At 37.0% G+C, this 12,341-nt stretch overlaps 2 protein-coding genes across 2 annotated transcripts; both read left to right on the top strand.

The window, feature by feature from the left end:
* LOC108967503 (putative exonuclease GOR) lies at positions 1 to 1,915 on the top strand. Its single transcript, XM_018930966.1, has 2 exons — positions 1 to 84; positions 165 to 1,915. The coding sequence occupies exon 2, from the start codon at positions 176 to 178 to the stop codon at positions 1,532 to 1,534; it is 1,359 nt and encodes a 452-aa protein (XP_018786511.1). The 5' UTR covers positions 1 to 84; positions 165 to 175; the 3' UTR covers positions 1,535 to 1,915.
* A 5,838-nt stretch (positions 1,916 to 7,753) lies between these two features.
* LOC108967517 (putative RNA exonuclease pqe-1) lies at positions 7,754 to 9,794 on the top strand. Its single transcript, XM_018931000.1, has one exon. It carries the CDS (start codon positions 7,760 to 7,762, stop codon positions 9,791 to 9,793), a length of 2,034 nt encoding a protein of 677 aa, XP_018786545.1. The 5' UTR covers positions 7,754 to 7,759; the 3' UTR covers position 9,794.
* Positions 9,795 to 12,341: the final 2,547 nt, after the last annotated feature.

The following is a 12,341-nucleotide window of genomic DNA, read 5'->3' as shown; positions in this document are numbered from 1 at the left end:
TTTTGGATATTACACAACAAAGTCGCGCATATTTTACCATAAAAATAGTAGTTATATTTCCAATTTATTCGCATCAAATAAATCGTAAGTATAAATTAAAAATATGGGTATTTTTATTTTTAACACATTCCATATAACTGACATCACAAACATCATTCTTGCAGTCAATTTCATTATGCCACAAGAAATGCGTCAAAATGGTCAGACAAGGAGCAGACATTCGAACCCCTACAACCCTCATCGAAGTGCATTACAAATGTGTGGGCAACAAGTGGAACCAACTGTGCCGAAGCAGAACCAACGATTGTCACTGCAGTTGCCACAATTTCTGAAAGAATTGAGGATACTGCAGGTCCAGGTTGCACATCAACAATCGCAAATGACGGGTGCCAAAAGTGACGAGAAACCCCCGCAGAAACAAGCGAAATGTGATAAGAAAAAACCTCTGGCAGTTCGAAAAACCATTCATATTGCTGCGACAAATCCACAAGTGGTCGCTTCACCGCTGGGTGATCGCTATTGGCTCAAAATTTCACAGTCAGAGTTAATAGCAAACTTAAGACGTTATATTATCGCACCGAATCTTTTGCCCATCTATGGCTACCCATTTGACAGCACAATCTACAACGGTAAAGTTGTAATTTATAAGAAGTTAGCACCCCCGTTCTATACAAAAAGTACCAGCAAGCCAAATGCGCCCAACAACGATGACAACGTGAACCCGACTGACTTGGACCGACAACATATGCCGAATAACGATGAAGACCTTAAGCAATGCGTACGTTGTGAACGCCCTTTCCGTGTGACAAGCTCTGGCGACTATTTAACGCGAGAGAGATGTACCTTCCATAAAGGAAAACTGCGGAGAGTGTATACTCAAAACAAGAAATACAACTTACAATACACATGTTGTGGCGCCTCCAGAGAATCAATGGGCTGCGCGTCCAATCCGGTGCACGTATGGACCGGTGTTGTGTCCGGCCTTAATGGACCATATAGCGGTTTTGTGCACACACGCCAGATTACCGACGATCCCAAGGTGTACGCGTTGGACTGTGAAATGTTTCATACAGCACGTGGACTGGCTTTGACCAAGGTTACTGTGATCGGCTTCGATGGGCAATTAGTTTATCAGAATTTTGTGCGTCCCACGTCAAACGTGGTCGATCACAATAGGCGTTTCTCAGGTGTTACTGACAGAGATGTATCCAAATCAAACAAAACAGTTAAAACGATCGGTGAGGTGCAGCTTGACTTGCTTCAACTAATCGACGCCAACTCAATACTTATAGGTCACGGTCTCGAGAACGATTTGAGGGTCCTTCAAATTGTACACAAGACAGTTGTCGACACTTCTATCGTTTTTCCTCATTCCAACGGGTTTCCTTATCGACACTCACTAAAGTATTTGGTGAAAAAATACTTAAAACGTAACATTCAATTAGAAGGCAAGAGTCACGATACTTTAGAGGATACACTGGCATGTTGGGAGCTGATGCTCTGGAAGGTGGCTACCGACAAACAGGAGCGCTAACAAGTGGATCTCGATTTTAATGGCTAGGAGTACACTATGTCTACGTTGGGTGCTACCTTGTAGTAACGCTGTGGTAGCGTGGCTCTTCCAAACGAAGTATGTTCTGCGTTGAATTTCTCATCGCACTGAGAGCATGTCATGCTTCATTATTCGGCGCTGCTGCGTCATATCTCTCCGCATTCCAAAGGTGTCTTACCACGGAGTTTTGCCTTTCGTCTTCCTTCAAATCACTCCACTGCAGTTCAAAAACTTTCGTCTGCTATTTGCATTCAGTTAGGATCGTTTTACAATATTTGGCCTTACTCGAGGGAAACGTTTGTATGTGCGAGTGAATGAGAGAGATATTAATGTGTAATCATATAGGTTCCTTATCAGTTGTGTTTCTCTTAACGCCGGTTGTTGAATTCTTTTTCTAGTCTTTGTTGTTAGAACTCATTTACTTGTTTTCAATTTAAGTTAAAGATCCTTGTTTATCTAAAATATCAATAAAAATTGTAAACATTGAAAGAGAGAACAAATGTATTAAAAAAGTTTTGCTTTTTTTTTTATAATTTTTTTAACCAGCAAGCTTTGTATCCGAAAACTTATAAGCTAATTGTACCACGAACAGGGTATACCCATGAATTTGCAACAAAGTTTGTAACACCCGGAAGAAAGACCCTTTAATTATATATCTAATGATCAACTTGACGAGCCGTTTTAGCTATGTCCAAAGTGGCATTCCTAGTTTTGAGGAATAACAAGAATCTTGCGCTTCTCCTTTTCTGTGTTCTGTTTTCTTTTTTACCTCGTTCCATTATTCTCGTCTTTAATTGTCACACAGAGCTACGGTGGTTGCGGCACGATGTTCATTGAAAGTTTGCCGAAAAAGTTGCAAAGAGTCAATGCAGTAAGCGACGATGCATTATCGTGGTGCACAAGCCAAAAGTTGTCGGCCCAGAATTCCGGTCCCTTTTTACGAACAACTTAATAAAATTACAATAAAACTGAAATATTATTCCTTCTTGATAGTTTTCCCGATCGGAAGGAATTCGGAGTGCACCACACCTCGATAATCGAAGAAAACTGCCACCATAATCTTGATTTTTAACCTGCTTGGACGTGAGTTTTTCGGTTTCGGCTCACTTCTGCCACGAATTTCGGCCGATTCATCGCCTGTTTCCGGGTCGTAAGCATAGATCCAAGACTTATCGCCAGAAATAGTACGTGGAATGACATCCTGGTAGTCGGAAAGCGTTGTTTAACAGACGTTAAAGCGGCGATGTTTTTCAAAAAAATTTGTGATTTTGGAACCAATCACGATTTCACTTTTCTTAGGCTCAAATGATCTTTCAAAATGGTTGTCACTGATCCTACCAATATTCCGACGATGCTTTTTTTATTTTATTGGCGTATTGATTATCAGTAGGGACGTTTTGGACCGATTCAACCAATTTGTGACACACAGTTACTCTTATCAGTAAAGGATTATTCATGAATGTAAATTATATATCTCACACATAGTAAGACTTTGTCACACACATTGACATAAGTCAATAAAAAGTCGACTATATCCAATGAGGTCTACACGGCACCTAGGGGCTTGAATAGTTTTGGTTTGATTTAGAATTATAGGTCATAAAATGGGACACCTCAAAGGTACTATTTGGAAAATGTTTTATCCCGATATATTRTTTTATAACTGAAAAATTTGGTTGAAGTTAAAATTGTGTTATATGGGAAATAGGAAAAGCCTCTTTGCTACTGCGATCCCCTATGCCAAATTACAGTTCTACATCTTAATTTAATGCTTAGCTTATGGCATTTTATTGGTTTTCGTTTAATGGCGTGTTGTGGATGTTCAATTACGTCTATCTACGAACTCGTCCTCACTTTTTATCAACAAACAGTTGTACCCCGCTTTTCAGCTTATGGACTTAGGTTTGAGGATTAAATTGTACAAATAGCAGACTCATTACTCTAATAATAAGAAAAAAAAAGAAAATTGTTCCCATTACAATTAAGAGCTCATACTAGAATAGACTTTCTTATAGATCTTCATCTTCTATCTACAGAGTGCTATACGAGGTCAACAAAAGTTCCCGGCCTGACACATAGCCATCTACATATGTATATGATTATTAGCGTTAACCTTCAAACAGATCATTAGTATGTGAAGACATTTGTCATTTTGAGTAAACCAAGTTTTGATATCCTGATAAACTAGATAAAAAGGAGTTTCGTCTGAAAAATAAAATTGAAACAAAAACTTGGCTTGCTGACAAATTTCGGACATTGCCCCAGGAAATCAACCAACGAGGATTGGTATGTCAACATGAGAGGTGGTGGAATGGAGATTGACTACCAAAGGCGATGAACGCAGTGGACGCCCTAAAGATGTTGTTACCGACGAAAATATTAAGAAATCCACAAATTGCTTTTTCATGATCGTATATTGTAATTGAATGAAATAACAGGCACTCTAAAGATTTCGACTAATGTGTACATCATACGTGTATAATTCATGAATATTTGGATAAAACCGAATTTTTGTGACGATATTAGGCAATGGATGAAACATGTCTAAATCTTTTCCATCCACAACCGTCAGAGTGGACTGCACACGATGAACCCAAAGGGTTAAAAATTGCAACTGTAGGTTGGTAAGGTAAAAATCCATGAATTGAGCTTCGAATTACTTTCGGATCCACCGAATTCTTCAGATCTGGCTACCAGCAAATATTTCTTGTCCTCAGATCAGAATAATGTTTGACTTTGCTCAAAAAAGCTACGACATGTTCAGCAATCATCCTTTCGACTTCCCCCTCATAATTTATATATTTAGTAGTTAATTTAAGAATTTTCTGGTTTACTTTTGATGTAATTGAGCTCCTCGAAATATGAAGACCTTTTGAGTTATATTTAGGAGCTATAAATGAAATGCCTCGTACCGACCAATAAACCCTATTAAACAAGTCATTTAGTAGAATATGAGTTGTGATGGGTCAAATATACTGTTTTGATTATTTTTTTTTTCTCAAAGTACCTAAAAGCCACACACAAATATTTTTGTTTGTTTTGTTGGCAACTATAAACGTGAACAATTGAAGGCAATTTGTTCGAAGCCAGCCAATAAACTGCACCAATCCTTAAATAATCTAAATATGGAGATTAAGCACAGAATAACTCCAGCCAACATGTGCTACTTTGCGATCGGTAGTTCATTTGTGAAGCAACCAGATTCTTCTCTAAAGCAAAAATTACGCTTTATAAGTCTTTCATCGACAACAGAAACATGGACTATGATTAGGCGAGATGAGAGGGACTTGAAGCATTTGAGAGAACTACTCTCTGAAAGGTCTTTGGAGCCGAACGAGTGAGCCTTGAATATCGAATTAATGTAAAACACTGCTATGATCTCATAAGGATAAACGAAACTACGAGTTCGATTCGAGCAAAAACAGTCTACTGTATGAAAATGTATTATTGAGTGCAGGGCGATGAATCTGACAACTTATCGGACCAATCTCGTAAGCAGAGTTTTTCCAGCCCTCACAGAATGAAAGAAAGTTAACTTTAGGTCCCTTTAGATCCTAACGTTTAGACGAAAAGTAAAATTATTATATAAAACTTAAAAAACTACTTATTTTACCCAAAATTATTAATATATTTACTATATATATGTATATATAAAAGCAACTAACGGTTATAGTGTTTGCTTTTTTGATTCTAATTATTTTTACATTTTTTTAGGTACAAATTGCAATTTTTTATTTTAATATACATATATATATATACAATTCTGAGTTTCAATCAATTTTCGAAGCATTCTAATTGGGAGAATATGTAAAATTCAACCATCCGAGAATACTATTCGTCTTTTCTTATTTTGAAATTGTTACTTCTTAGCGTGAGGGGGTACATCGATGGCATAACCTGTCGCAACAGAACTTTTTCCAATCTCAATTTCCCGCTTAGAAGCCATTCTTTAATACTGCTGCGACCAAAATGAAAATGTTTCCTTTAAGACGGTGTATTTTTACGAATTTCATCAAGTATGCGTACGAAGTCACAACCAACCCACTTAAATATGTAAAACTATTTATGAAAAATAATTTCAAATGTTTAATTTTTTTATTTATTTCTTATAATTTTTCATTTTTTTGTGCAAATAATGTTTTTTTAAATATAAAATGTTAATCCTATCCATCTGATCGGCCGCCTTGGAAGGATCCTGTTACGCACTTTCCACATAACCAACTCCAAACAGGCACGAGCGTGACTCTCGTTTTCACATTGAATATCACGCTTTCAGTACTTCTTAGTCAGATCCTTAAGCGAATGAACGTGACGTGGAAAGCGTAGTGGGTGTAGGAACTCATGTGCTGTGTCGACTATCTTCTTATGAATCTCTATAGTATGAGTACCCTCTTTCGTTAACTTTCCACTTTGTAACCATAGTCACTCAAATAATTTTGTGTTAAGATATGCCGATAGTGACGTAAACGTTTTGAGAACTTGATTTCTGATAAATTGAGTTTCTTATGATGATCTAATGATGGCAAAGGTTGTTGGCAGTATAGTGTCAATATCATTATAGCTTTCGATCTGTTTAAGTTTGAGATCTTCTTGTAGTTCTTTTCCTGAACTTTTCTTTTCTCTACTCTTTCTGCTTTTTAAGTTATTCTACTTCTTGATTGTGTTCCTCTTGCTGTTTTAATAGCTCTTCAATTTGTTTCGTAGATTTGTAGAGTGTTCTTCTTGAATCAAGTCAACTAGTCCAGGTTTCAGGAGGGTTTGGAAGTCTTGCTTGTTTGTATTGCAAGTTTTGGACTGTTCCAAGGAATTGATTAACAGTGCGTCGATATTATCCATGTTTTAAATGTTTCGTTCTTAATGAGTATTTGGATGAAAAGATTTTTTTAGTATATTTTCTTTATTATTTATGTTTTAGAAAACAACGCTTTTGTATAGTATCTGGTGGAATTATTAATAGCACATATTAGATGGATTTTTGGCAAATTTTTTTTAGAAGAATGTAACGCTACCGTAGTAGAAGTGACTAGATTTTCGAAATGATTGTCGCTTCCTTTATAGGTGATTCTCAGTCACTTACCTTACGTTGCAGGTAGGCAAATTTAGCAAGGGTGATTAAGGTGATTTAACTACTTTCGGCTTGATCCTTCGGCTATTCGCGTTTATCTTGTGCCTTTCTAAGAACTTGATTTGCTGTAGGCGACTACCTGTGCATGATCGGGTAACGTAATCCTTTTATATATACTTCTGTCTAGTTTTTTGTTTATTTGTGAAACAATGAGCTAACATTTTTATCCAAGAAAAATTGCCAGTACTTAAAATATTTTCAGTAGTTTATAACGGTTGTTTATATATTCGATTCAACTCAGCTTTTCATCTGTCGTCTACCACATTCGCAATTAATATCTGGGTCGTTTATTTTGTTTATGTATCAAAAGGATTAATGTGTTTACATCCTTAACTTCTTTGTAAATTTTATTTTGTGTTCTTTTGACAGCGTAAGGTGGTTTCCCGCTTGATTCAAATTTTTTCGTCGAAATATTTGTGTKTTGTTAAAAAAAGGAAATACGATTATTTAAGTACTTATGATGTATGATTGATTCGAAGTATTCCTGCCGTAAAACCTAATCTCGAAAAGCCTTTATTTTTAATATTTACATATAAGTATAAATTATTATCCAGAAAATGGGCGTAATCGCTCCACATATACTAATCTCATCATCGGAATTAAGAAAATCATACATCGGTTAATCTCTACCTTGACCTTGTAAGTTACTTGGAAATGTATTTTGCACTTTTTCGGGAGTTTCCGAGGAATTATGATGAATAACAGGCAACGAGATTACCTGCATACTAAGTCGCTCTACACCGGCTTTATAAAGGCGAACGAAATCATTGCGCTATCGCAGATTCGACTTTGCACCCGATGTTATCACGCAGTTATTTTATGACGCAACATCTCTGAATTAAATTAGTTTTATAATAATAAAAGACTTAAATAGTCGAGATCGAAAAGGAGATCGAGAGGAGGAGATATTGAGAGATTATATTCAACAGAAACGAGAATGGCGAGAAGAGCAGCAAAACCAAGCAATGCTGAAAACAGAAGAGCAGGAGAAATTTAAACAATATATTCAACAGAAATTAGAACAGAAAAATCTCAAGAAAGAAAAGGAAGGACTAAGGCTGGAAGAAGAGCAAAAACAAGAGATGAAAGCTGAGGTGACCTGTACGTGGCAAATCCCGAGGTGGGATGGAAAAAAACAGCAAAAAATGTCATTTCAAACGCAAATATTGGACAATGAGCTTATAGGGTCTTTACAAAATCGTCACCTGGAGGAGGAGGTTAGGGCGAAGCACATGTTGCAAAAACGACACCTTGAAGAGCAACTAAAAGCCAAACGAGAATTGCAAACTCGTAACTTGGAGGAGCAACTCAGGGTTATGCATACGTTGCAGAAGAAACAGCTGGAAGAAGAGCTTAGAGAGAAGAGATTACTACAGGAGCGACAAATCGAGGAAGAGCTGAGAGCCAAGGAATCTTTACAAAAGCGTCACTTAGAGGAAGAGTTAAGTGTTAAGGAGTTAATATTAAATCGTAAGCGAATATTAAGAAAACAGCGCTGCGAATCGAAGAAACAAACATCAAAACACGAGCAACCACAAAAGTTACAGGAAAATCAGACGAAAGTTCAGCTGGAAGAAGATATTGAAAAATTAGATAAACAGCAGAGTCAAGAAAATTTAAAAAGAGAGAAGCTGAAGGAGCTGCTAAAGCAAGAGATACGTAAGCTGAAGCAGGAAATACAGCTCGAGAAGTTAAAAAAAGCGAATGACAGTGAAGAAATACAAAAAAAATCCATTGTGCATTCCAAACACAGTTTGTCGGAGGCTGATTTTGTCAAGCATTTACGACGCCACATAATCGAAGCAAAACTTCGGCGGTGCCATGGCTATCCAGTCGAGAGAGTCACCCACGATGGCTGCGTGGAGATTCACAAATACCTACCAGACCACGTCGGCTTATCAGAATGTGTCACAGACAACGGTGTTACTGTTAGCAGTAGTTCTAGTTCGTTCTCGGTGATATCGGAAACGATCGATAGTAATGTTGACGATTTAGCGATCCCTAACAAAGACGACAAAGATCAATACCACACACAGCTCGATGAGTTCAGTACTATTTCAATAACAGAAAAACACAAATCGAAAAAAGTGGTATCGACAAGCACTAACAGCTCATTTTCAGTGATATCAGACACGAAGGACGATTTAACGATCCTTAACAAAGGCGACAGAGATCAAAACCAGATACAGCTCGTTGAGTTCGGTCCAATTCCATGGACAGAAAAACACACATCGCCTAGAATGTCATGCAGTAGCAGCTCATTTTCAGTAATATCAGAAACGAATGATAATAATGTAGACGGTTTCATCATTCTCAATGAGTTCTTGCGGAAAGATTGCGTACGCTGTGGTCGACCCTTTTACGTCAATGAATTGGGCGAATATTTAAATCGCGAAAGATGCACTTATCATTGGGGCAAGCTGCACTACGCCTATAAAGGTAAACGGGTCTACATTCCGCAATATACCTGCTGTGAGGGCAACAAAGGTTCCGAAGGTTGTGCACGTCATCCGCTACATATATGGAGTGGTATTTTAGACGGTGTAAACGGTCCCTACCATGACTTCCTACGTACGCGTGCATGCTGTAAGAAAACCGGCGATGTGCCCAAAGTGTATGCACTGCAGTGTAAAACGTGTATCACTGGGCGCGGACTCGAGGTAACCAAGGTTATGTTGATGAGTTACGACGGACAATTGGTATATGACCAGTATGTACAGCCGACAACTGACATCGTAGATTATTGGATGTACTACTCGGACAAAAGTCGCACGGATACACTTGAAAGTAGAAGTTTTAAGAGGTTGGGCGATGTTCAACAGGATTTGCTCGAATTGATCGATGAAGATGCCATACTCATTGGACACTGTTTAGAACATGAATTGCGTGTGTTGCGCATTTTGCATAACAATATCGTGGATATAGCTATCGAATTCGCACATCCATTGGGTTTGTTCCCGGGTCGGTCACTTCAGAACTTGGCTGAGATTTATTTAAAGCGCAGCACTCAAGGTGACAGCGAAGACAATGATAGTTTAGAGGATATGCGCATTTGTTTAGAGCTCATGAAGTGGAGAGTGCGAGAGGATAAGCGTCAAACCGAATTAAACCCATGAACGGAACTTTATTATTCTTTTATGTTTTTATGCCAATAAATATGAAATGATTAATTTTTGGTAATTTTGTTTGAAAAATATATAATAATTATTGAATACAACAAAAGCTAGAAACATAACCTGAATGTGTTTGTTATTGGAAAAATATTATAATTTTGTAATATAGGTTAAGAGTTATATGGGTTTCGGTTTTTCAAAAAAATTTTTCTCATACAAAATATGAAATATTTTTTCATAATAATATTTCTCGGCATTTTTATTGTTACAAACATACATACACTATTAAGAAAGAAATTCTGAAATATTTCGAAAAAAATATTTGGAAAAAATATTTGAAACTCGGCCATTGTAACCCTTCGGAAAAAAGATGCGACTGCGTTGACAGAATAAGTCCTTACAGGATCCTCTGAAAAATGCGTATTTTAGCTTAAACCTTAACTTAGAACTTGAACAAATGAAAATTGAAACTGAAAATCGGATTTTTGGCAGACATTTTTACAAAAAAAAAAAAAAAAAAAAAAAAAAAAAAAAAAAAAAAAAAAAAAAAAAAAAAAAAAAAAAAAAAAAAAAAAAAAAAATGAAAATTTCGCGATGTTTTTTTTTTGCAAATAATATACTAAAGTAATCCAAACAAAAAGCCTTCGTTCAAATCTTTAAGAATTGTATCTCAAAGACCTGTGTAAAACTTCATGAAGATCGGTTGAGTACTTATTTCTCGAGAACTGACTACAGAAACACAGTTTCGAGAAAAACGCGTTTAAAGATGGGTCACATCTCTAATTAGTTGATGTTACAATATGTGTATTAACTTAAGAATCCCAGAAAACAGGGTTGTCATCTTTTCGGGAGATTGCGCTGTTCTCGCAAAAAGTTCTTCGGGTGAAGTCAACTATTACGTTTGTTTTTTGGTCGCTGGTGTGTATACCATGCTTCATTGATTGTAACGGAACGACGCAGATACAGGAATTCTACTTAAAGAGCGCCAATCCTGCAACTACGCTGTCTCAGTTTGATGATTGTTGTCTGGAGTATGTTGGGTAGAACGCATCGGACGGATAGCTTTCCCGTCTTGATCGAAGTGTATAGAAAACTTTTTATAAGCCTCGGCTTGACATACTCTTTCTAGCCTTCGGTGGATTTGATGCTAAAACGACGATTTTAAAGCACTGTTGTCGTCGTTGACAGAAGTGCATGGACGGCGCGGATGAATTAAGTTTTCGATGACCTCACGATTTTCACTGAATGCTTTGTGCCACTTAAATTCATGTGTTCGTTATAACGTAAACACTTCTGCATTGGTAGGTTTGCATGCTAGCTAAAGCTGTTGACAGCTAATTAGAAACGCTACATAGTTTGAAGTAAATGATGCTATTTTCCAATAAATCACTTATCTTTACTGTTTCTTCACTCATTTTATTGAAACTTGCGTTAAACTTAAACTCGAATACTAAAAATTATTTTTAATTAAATTATAGAATTAAAGGAGGTAAGCGATTAATATTTATTACATCGCTCCAAACGATATACCACCGTTGAATTGATTTTTTAGGCCAATATGAGTTGGCAAAGTGTACGCCTCGTTTCTACGAATTTTAGTCAGAAGTGAGTTCCTGTGTGTTGCTCTGCCGTGAAGTCCAGATTCGAACAAACACCGCAGCTGCAGCTTTTTCTCATTAAAAACTTCAATAATATATATTTTACACCACGCCTTTGAAACACACGCTTACTTGTAACATAAAACTACTTAATGACCTTCTCTCCCGGAACAAAATCATGATGCACCAAACCACGAATATCGAAAAAACAGTGACCATAATCCTAATGTTTGTGCGGCTTTTGGACCCATGTCTTATCGGCAGCTGTAATGCTTTCCATGAATGTGGAATCGGTATTCACACGGTAAAGCATGTTCAAGGACGACTCGAGCAAAAACGAGTTTCATACCCTACATATCCACTAGACTCTTTCGAACGGACTCGCGAGAGATGTCGACGTTTCCTGTCATTTCTCTAGCACTTGCCTGACGACTTTCAAGCGCCATATCTTTCACTTTTTTAATATTTTCGTGAATTGAAGATGTCGAAGGTCGTCCGACGACCGCCTATGAAGGCTTTTTACTATTCGTAGACTTGTGCTGGCACACGAAATATATCTGTTATATATAGCTTAAGGATCTCTTACGTGTTCTTCTGGACATTACCAACTTCCTGGCAAATTTAAAAATATAACTATATACAATTAAAAACACTTCTGATGTAATGTACCGAGATTAACATGGAGAAGAGAAAACCTTGAAAGCTACAAATGCATTAATATGATAATTAGTTTGTATTGTTTAGTTTACCACAGGTAAATGATCGTTTGAGGGAGTAACTGTGAGATAGATACCCAAAAGTCGAAAAATCTGAAATTTCTACCTGCTTGATACTAATATTTTTTGCAGAGTATATAAGTAGCTGTTATCCTTTCCTTGGCATAGTTTCGATCAGACTTCGAACGCTACACACCATACTTGAGAAAATAGAAATTTGTTCATCGCGTTTAACAA

Source organism: Bactrocera latifrons, unplaced genomic scaffold (genome assembly GCF_001853355.1).
Source record: "Bactrocera latifrons isolate USDA-ARS-PBARC rearing strain unplaced genomic scaffold, ASM185335v1 scaffold_19, whole genome shotgun sequence".
Taxonomy (NCBI): Eukaryota; Metazoa; Arthropoda; class Insecta; order Diptera; family Tephritidae; genus Bactrocera; species Bactrocera latifrons.
This window is presented reverse-complemented; position numbering and strand designations above follow the sequence as displayed.

Excerpts from the sequence above, each read along its gene's own strand:
- LOC108967503 (XM_018930966.1), top strand. The coding sequence starts at position 176 with ATGCCACAAGAAATGCGTCAAAATGGTCAGACAAGGAGCAGACATTCG.
- LOC108967517 (XM_018931000.1), top strand. The coding sequence starts at position 7,760 with ATGAAAGCTGAGGTGACCTGTACGTGGCAAATCCCGAGGTGGGATGGA.